Genomic DNA, 9,382 nt, shown 5'->3' on the forward strand with positions numbered 1-9,382 from the left:
GTCAGTAGGTCAAATAATAGAAAAACCTTGTGACCTCTCTAAAGGCCATATTTTTCATGGGATCTGTATGAAAATTGGTCTGAATGTTCAGCTTGATGATATCTAGGTCAAGTTCGAAACAGGATCATGTGCGATCAAAAACTAGGTCAGTAGGTCTAAAAATAGAAAAACCTTGTGACCTCTCTAGAGGCCATACTTGTGAATGAATCTCCATAAAAATTGGTCAGAATGTTCACCTTGATGATATCTAGGTCAAGTTTGAAACTGGGTCACGTGCCCTAAAAAACTAGGTCAGTAGGTCAAATAATAAAAAAACCTTGTGACCTCTCTAGAGGCCATACTTTTTATGGGATCTGTATGAAAGTTGGTCTGAATGTTCATATTGATGATATCTAGGTGATGTTTGAAACTGGGTCAACTGTGGTCAAAAACTAGGTCAGTAGGTCTAAAATTATTAAAATCTTTTGACCTCTCTAGAGGCCATATTTTTCAATGGATCTTCATGAAAATTGATCTGAATGTTCACCTTGATGATATCTAGGTCAGTTTCGAAACTGGGTCACGTGCGGTCAAAAACTAGGCCAGTAGGTATAAAAATAGAAAAACCTTGTGACCTCTCTAGAGGCCATATTTTTCAAGAGATCTTCATGAAAATTAGTGAGAATGTTCATCTTCATGATATCTAGGTAAAGTTCAAAACAGGGTCACGTATCTTCGAAAACTAGGTCAATAGGTCAAATAATAGAAAAACCTTGTGACCTCTCTAGAGACCATATTTTTCAATGGATCTTCATGAAAATTGGTCAGAATTTTTATCTTGATAATATCTAGGTCAAGTTCAAAACTGGGTCACATGAGCTCAAAAACTAGGTCACTATGTCAAATAATAGAAAAAACGACGTCATACTCAAAACTGGGTCATGTGGGAAGAGGTGAGCGATTCAGGACCATCATGGTCCTCTTGTTTTTTTTGTTGTCATACGAGCAAAGGTCAATGTCATAGGGGCCTGAACATGGAAAACTCTTTCCGATCAATAACTTGAGAACCACTTGACCCAGAATGTTGAAACTTCATAGGATGATTGGACATGCAGAGTAGATGACCCCTTTTGATTTTGGGGTCACTCGATCAAATATCAAGGTCACAGCGGCCAGAACATGGAAAACCGTTTCCAATCCATAACTTGATATAACCACTATGTCCAGAATGTTGAAACTTAGTGGGATGATTGGACATGCAATCTGATCACTATTGCAGCCAACCATCAGTGTCTCTTTGACTGTATTGACTTCTTGCCAATTACAATTATGCATTGGGGGAGACATGCGCTTTTCTAAAACAGCATCTTCTAGTTTAGCAAGGTAAAGGTTGGTAAAGGTTAATAAAGTAGCTGTGATATTGAGTGAGTTGGGTTTTATGGCGAATCGACACAAAATGGTCATATATCACCGAGTGTGATATTGAGAGTATTCTTATTTCAGACTTTCATTCCGTGCAGATTCAAGCATTTAGTTCACCGTTATTTAGTGTACTTTTACCTTGCACTAGGCGTCATTACCATAAATCAGCGTTACCAAGTAAACATGGCAGTATATTGCAACTGATTGTAAAGAATTGTCTGTCATTGTCCAGTTCCACAGTGGTGTGGGGCTTAACCACTCGGCCATGGGGGCTGCTCATATGATTTTATTATCTAAATATGTAAGATTATTTTATGGGCAAGGTATTTTATTAAACTATTATTATTATAAATATGTATAAAATATAAAAATATTATTTTTACAGATTATAAAATTTCTGTCAAAGTTGGATCTCGACTGCTTATAGACACACAAACAGAGAAGAAAGAGCTATTCCTTTATGATATGTATCTTTAATGGATTTTTCAACTTTAAGCAATGACAGTGCTGATGAATACAGATTATGTGCGGAGAATAAATGTGTCAGAACCGAATGCATTGGGAAATGCTAAAATGTGTGTGACAAACTTGTGAACTGGAACAAAACATGCAGTTTTCACAACCATCATCAGCCACACATCTTCAATGTCCTTTGTCTTCGCATATTCCATCAAATATTTGTAATGTCCATTAATTGACTGATTGACGTCTTCATATTGCACTGTTTTAAAGATTTGAGTGAAAAAGCAATTTCATTCCTGTTCAGTTTTTATCACAGTTCTGTCCCCTGATGCCAGCTGTAAATGTCGTCTGCTTCTCAAGACTCTTCTTTCTTGAAGTAGCGTTTACACACGATTTTCTCATTTGGAAGAGTCACTTCCTGAAACAGAGTTTAAAATTTCGAGTCAAATGAAAATACTGGTATTTGGCGTCTTAAGTACAATGCCATATCCATGGGTAATTAACCCTTACCCTGCTAAATTTCAAAAATGGACTGGTCCTTCATTCAATTTGGGCACCAAAAGGGGTGTTCACTGAAATTTTACTGACTGAGCAGCGAACAGTGCAGACCATGATCAGCCTGCACGGATGTTCTTGGTCTGCACTGGTCGCAAAGGCAAACCACTTGCCGCCAGCAGGCTAAGGGTTAAATAGATCTGAACGCAGGCATACTATAAACTTTTGTTTTCATAATACTGGACTATTTTTGTTTCTTTCTTTTTATGCACTGGGAAGAAATAGTTTGGCATTTCGATAAATACTATTGTTTCCTCGTCACCATGTAAATCGCCGTACGTACATAGCTAAAGGGCAACAAATTTTTAGTAGTTGGAAATTGTTTTATTCTTTACGTACCAGTTGCCGTACCTGTAACTTGTTTACAGAGCCAATTTATTGCGTGTTTTTGAGTGAATTATTCAAATATTAGAGTGAAATATATCAATTAAATTTTTCACTGGTAAGAAACTACTAATTGGGTAAATTTAGTCAAAGAAAATATGTTTGTTTTACATTATTTAATATCAAATATCTTTCACTCATGAACACCATATGTTACATTTTCACTTGTGGCTATGCCACTCGTTACAATATTGCATCTGGTGTTTTCATGAAGATATTATAATATTACACTGAAACAAACACTTATCCTTTATATAAAGCATACGGACATAAGGAACTTGAAGTCCCATTGATCATGTGGTCAGTTTAATAACTCACCATCAGCATTTCGCCATTTTCCACAATTTTTCTCTCAACTATGGACGTTTTAGCGGCGGATCCTTCAGCCGGGTTCGATTCTGTTCTTAAAAGTTTAGCAGCTGGATCCCACGTGACCTTGACCTGAAAGAAAATTAAGTCAATTACTTATCTTTTAACCCTGCCTCTTACATATTACAAAGTCAGCAAAATGAACTGCAACTTTGTACCAAAGGGGGAAAGGAACATTGCAGAGTTAAAAGCATAGCAACAGTACACAATGAGAGTAAAGTCAGCGAAATTAAGGGACTGTAACCACACCCTGGTACCGGCGCTCCCAAGAACAGGTGGCACTCACACATACAGCGCTCGATAAGCGATTTCGAAGGAGCGGTGGTTCAAGTATTTCTTATTGTATCTCCAGTAATTCAAAACTTTTCTTAAAATGAAAGATATCTGCGCCCTGATGAATAATTGGTGACTATGTTTTGTGAGTGTCACAACATTCCATCTTGAAATAAACAAAATACGGCGAGTTAAACGTGAACGTTTGACTCAAAAATGTCAAATGTCAAGAAAACACGTAAAATACTCAGTAAATACTCCAAATGTATTCATTTTTGATAAGTATCGTATAGTCATGTCTTCATACACTAACCAGTTCAAATTTCAAGACTTAATTTGTTATATTTAAAGAATGACTCGTGTTTAAAGATGGTATGGGGTTTCAAAACGGCACTCACATGGCACAGGTGTTAATTTTTTTGGCGCTCAACAAGTACAGCTAGAGAAAAGTCTTCAGAAATGTAGACCTTGTTGTTGTTTACTCTCAGTGTTGTGTCTGTATATATGATCATAAATCTTTATACCGTTAAAAAACTGACTCTAGAAGTCGACCTTTTTATGTTAAAACTTACGGCGACAATATTTTAACATTATTTTTTATGAAAAAGCTTGTTGAAAACTGATAAATGCTGAAATTTGATATGTCCTAGGAATTCGTTGAAAAATGAAAAACGTGCTTCAAAACATTCTCAGTGGGATCAGTGGACGGTAACGTTTGCAAGAAGATATGTGTGTGCTTGCGTGCGTTTGTGCGTGCGTATGTGTTTGGTTAAACGCCGTTACTAAACAATATTTCAGGTCAATCTCAACGTTTTTGAGTACCAGTATAATGCTATGAGCATCCGTATGAAATATATATATATATATATTATATATATATAATATATATATATATATTATATTATATATATATATATATATATATATATATATATATATATATATATATACAGAGCCAGATCGATACTTTTTGTTGGGGTGTGGAATAAATGTTTGATTACAGAGTTAGTAAAACTCATTTATAACGGACTGACAAGTTTTCTATTCTTTTCTTTATTTTAACAATTTACCATACGCCTACATTGAATGTATAATAAATGTTGAACTTCTTACGAACAATATTTTACTTGTATTATTAGATTTAAGATTCAGCAAACACTCATAACAGAGAAATGGAAGATTTTTACGGTGGCTGATTTATACCATTTCATCAATTCGCCACGCGACCCCGTCGAGCGAAAACACGAGAATTAAAAAAAGTTAAACGCGGAGTGTTTAGCGAGCAAAAATTCGATAACATGTGCGGAGCGAAAACACGATTATGGGGATGGGGGTGGGGGGGGGGGGTGCTGGCGTTGACGGATTCAAGATGTAAGCGGCTGGGTGCCGGGTGCCCACCAATGTTATGCCTTTCAAACCTCAACTCCTTGCTCGGAGCCCGCTGATCGGCCAGTTTTCGCTCGACTCCCCCCAACGATTTACATATTAAATCTAAACTTTTGGTCTGCGATTCTCCATAGAGAAAATTTCAGGAATAAGAAAGGGCGGGAGCGTGGATTGAAAACATGATAATTAGTGGGGGCGCTGAGCGAAAAGTCGATATTTACGTTATAAACCGGCGCCCAAAATTAGTGGAAAGACGGAATGGCATATATCAGCCATTAAAGAATTTTGTTAAAATGTCTGTTAGGTTCAAAAGACGCTCATATTTTAATATCTTATTAATTCAAAGAATTTATCAATTAATGAGTTCTTGTTTGGCTCTCTCATGAATTGATGTGAGACATTCCGATTTAATAGCAGACATGAGACGTGATGACTAGTTCCATTAACTACTGTTTAATCCAACATCAGACTGTTCTTGGTGGTGGTATCTCTACCACACATAACTAACCAGTCCGATTCATCTCTTTTCCGTTGTACTTGCCTTAGAGCTGACGATTTCTCCACATTTCTGAAGACCTTTCTCTAGCTGTACTTGGTGAGCGTCAAAAAAATACACACCTGTGCCATGTGAGTGCCGTTTTGAAACCCCTTACCATCTTTAAACACGAGTCATTCTTTAAATATAACAAATTAAGTCTTGGAATTGGAACTGGTTATTGTAGGAAGATATGTCTATACGATACTGTATCAAAAATGAATACATTTGGTGTATTTACTGAGTATTTTACGTGTTTTTTTGACATTTGACATTTTTGAGTCAAACGTTCACGTTTAGCTCGCCGTAGTTTGTTTATTTCAAGATGAAATGTTGTGACACTCACAGAACATAGTCATCAATTATTCACCAGGGCGCAGATATCTTTCATTTTACAAAATTCTTTGAATTACCGGAGATACAATAAGAAATACTTACACCACCGCTCCTCCAAAATCGCTTATCGAGCGCTGTATGTGTGAGTGCCACCTGTACTTGGGAGCGCCGGTACCAGGGTGTGGTAACTTTGCAAAGTGTGTGTGAGTGTGTGTTCAGGTTAACGTCTTTTTCAACAATTTTTAGCCGTGTAAACGACGGTGTCAACTAGAAGCAGTGAGCACAATGCCCAACTTTATAGTGCTGCCTCACTAGAATATCACGCCGTAGACACGTGGCATGATACCCCACCCGGTCACATTATACTGACACCGGGCTGACCAATCCTAGCACTATCCTCTCAATGCTGAGCGCCAAGCGAGGAAGCTACTTGTACCATTTTTTACGTCTTTGGTAAGAGGCGGCCGGGAATCGAACCCACGGCCTCCCGCACTCGAAGCGGACGCTCTACCATTAGGCTGCCGAAGGAACGACAACTCTATACAATCATGAAAAGGAATGGCAACTCCACAAAGGGGAACACTAAAATTTGCCTCCCACTGTGCATCACTTACTTATATTTCAAAGTTCTTAAGTTTCATTTAACACCATGTTCTTCTTTTGGCTATAAGTGTTTCTTTAGGCGTAAAAAATGTTTGTTATCAGTAACATGCTCAAAAAGTGTTTCCTTAGGCGTAAAAAATGTTTGTTATCAGTAACATGCTCAAAAAAATTAGGGTAGGTAGGTCGGTAATTTTTTTTATTGAGTGGGACTTTTCGGATATTATTTTCATGTCAAAAAAAAAAAAAAAGAGTACAGTTAGGGGCTTATGCCTGTAGGGCATCAGTAAGTTAAAAAAATTCTCCAAGGCCATAGAAAACATTTAGGGTCGGGCCAAAAATTTAGGGTAGGTCGGGATACCGGAAACAAACAATTTTTTACGCCTTAAATGGCGATGTCCACATTTTCGAGTTACGCGTTGTTTAGAAAGTGTGTTTCTATGACAAAATGTACCTTAATTTTGTTGTCAAATGGGTCGACCTCATCTATTTCTTCATCAATATTTATCTGAGTATCCATGTCCTTTGGTCCCTTCGTGACAATCCTAATCCTTTTATCATTTACTTTAATCATTTCCATTTTCGTCGTCACGGCACCTGCTATCTTCCTCTTGATGTATCCTACACCTGTATTTATACAGATATATCAAGTTGAGAGTGTAATACTATTCTACACCTATATTTATTCCGTTATATCAAGTATCATACACCTATATTTATACAGATATTTAAAGTATCCTACACCTATACATTTTGTATTTATGCAGATACATCAGGTATCCTATACCAATATTTATACAGATATATCAAGTATCCTACACCTTTATTTACACAAATATATCAGGTATCTTACTACTATATTTATACAGGTAAATCAAGTATCCTTCACCAATACATTTTGTATTTATGCAGACATATCATGTTTCCTACACCAATATCCATACAGATATATATAAAAAATCCTACTACTATCTTTATACAGATATACCAAGAATCCAATTCAAACTTTAGATTTGAAAGGTAAAATAATGTTCTCCATGAATATTTTATCTCAATTTTGACTTTTTTGTCTTTAATACAGGTTTTATCATGGCACGGCCCACATGTAATTACAAAAAAAAAGAGATATTAAAGTGACTCGTAACAGTCTTTAAAGCCGATAAAGGATGTACTGAGAAAACTCTCTTAAGTTGAAATTTGGTAACAAACAGGAAATAACATATTATAGAGCTGTGTTATATCATACATATTAGAATATCTAATTTTTATCATTTTCGGTATCTAAAATCATTTTTATCAATTTTGCTGGAGTCATGTACCTTAAATGATATGAAAAAGTCTAGACAGTCAGCTTTAGTTTTTATCTGCATTGGAGCCCTGCATGTATATTTAGATTTATTCTGGACCTACATTTTAACTTGACATGCAGGTTGTTCATCAAGTCCTACACTTTAACATTAAAAGTTCTACATTATAAATATATACCCATGCCGAATATATGTATACACGTGGGCTACTTGAGATAAAAATACGTTATCTAAATAGACATTTACCCATTCAAGTTCATACGTTTCTGAAAATACGACTACTTCGGAAATTATCATTTACAAGTATAGCTTAGACAAAGAGTTCATAAATAATTAATACAAGCAGAACAAGTATGGTTCAGCTGTCCCCGCAGGGGTTATATATATCCAGTAGCCGTTCTTAATTACAAATTGCGAATTCCGCCACAGGAAGTATATGTACCATTCAAAATTAGTCTAAACAAAAGAAAAAGTAACTCTGTCAATATGTAACAATACGGTGACCGCTGAACATTTTATTCCGTTTTCTTTTTCGCCTTTACTACATAATTATATATCATTTCAAAACAAAGATACAAAAAAGTAATTATAATCAATTACTTATGAAACTAAGTAGTCATGAGATACTGAAGAATAATAATGATGAAAGACGTTCTAGCGTCAGTTTGTAAAACAATGCCACCCACCATTATTTGCCCCACCCCCGCCCCGGCAAATGGTAAACGTTATAGAAAGGTACCATGATACAAATTCACTAAAAAAAAAAACCCACAAAAAACAGCTGTTCCATTACATTTATCACAAGAGTAGTGTTTTATATTTCCTGAAAGGCCCATTTTCCACCCAAATTCATAAGTACGTAAAAATTTCATTTTTGTGTGTGTAATTTATAATTTTTTATGGTTATTGAGGTAATATAAAGGTCTTATAGTTGTATCTAAAAAAAGAGATTACGAAAGCATTCTAGTGTCACATACAATAGATACAAAGTTAGTATCTCCTAATCAAGAGTTACAATGTCTTAATTAGGAGATATCTAGTCCTAATTAGGTGATACTAACTCCAGTTTTATTATACGCAATACTAATTAAGACGCTACATTGAAAAATCATTACGTTAATTTGGCACGCAACTGTGATTTAAGAATAATTCTTGTGCCAAAATAAAGTGTAGTTCTTCACAAAAGTAGTAAAATCTTACCCATTGCAGAGAGATACTCGTCAAAGCCCTCATTTCTAACCAGAATCCATTTTCCTCCCAAACTTTCGTCAAATCCTTCAAGTGACATGTTTTACGTTTAATCGATTTGCCGACTTGTAGTATACTGTATTCTGTCAATATTGCTTACCTTATACAATTATAACCATATCCTTGTACATGTACAAAGTAAATACAAGTCTCCTATCTACGCATACATTAAAGGTGAAGAGATAAAATTATCTCTCATGTGATTCAGAAAGGTCAGCAAGACTAAAATAGCATCGATCGATTTACAGAATCCAATGGAACTTGTATTCATGAACATATAAGGCTGGTGCGTATACGGGAGAGAGAGAGAGAGAGAGAGAGAGAGAGAGAGAGAGAGAGAGAGTTTTAATACGAATACTGGCATTTTATGAAATTTAGGGGCGGCTGCATGTATACTCCGCTTGTCAACAATATAGCTGTATTCAATAGCTACATCTCGATGTATACAACATACCGTTTAATGACCCCTGTGTTCAAAGACAGTCCTACATTATAACAGTTCAAAACTAGCCTTTTTGTCTGCAAA

The 9,382-nt window shown here is 35.8% G+C and overlaps 1 protein-coding gene across 1 annotated transcript; it reads right to left on the reverse strand.

The window, feature by feature from the left end:
• Positions 1 to 1,854: 1,854 nt before the first annotated feature.
• LOC128547200 (sodium/calcium exchanger regulatory protein 1-like) lies at positions 1,855 to 9,005 on the reverse strand. The gene is made up of 4 exons (XM_053519091.1): positions 8,809 to 9,005; positions 6,756 to 6,928; positions 3,121 to 3,243; positions 1,855 to 2,281 (listed from the first exon to the last, which is right to left on the reverse strand). Exons 1-4 carry the CDS (start codon positions 8,894 to 8,896, stop codon positions 2,219 to 2,221), a joined length of 447 nt encoding a protein of 148 aa, XP_053375066.1. The 5' UTR covers positions 8,897 to 9,005; the 3' UTR covers positions 1,855 to 2,218.
• Between the last annotated feature and the right edge of the window lie 377 nt (positions 9,006 to 9,382).

This window comes from Mercenaria mercenaria, chromosome 12 (assembly GCF_021730395.1).
Source record: "Mercenaria mercenaria strain notata chromosome 12, MADL_Memer_1, whole genome shotgun sequence".
In the NCBI taxonomy this organism is placed as follows: Eukaryota; Metazoa; Mollusca; class Bivalvia; order Venerida; family Veneridae; genus Mercenaria; species Mercenaria mercenaria.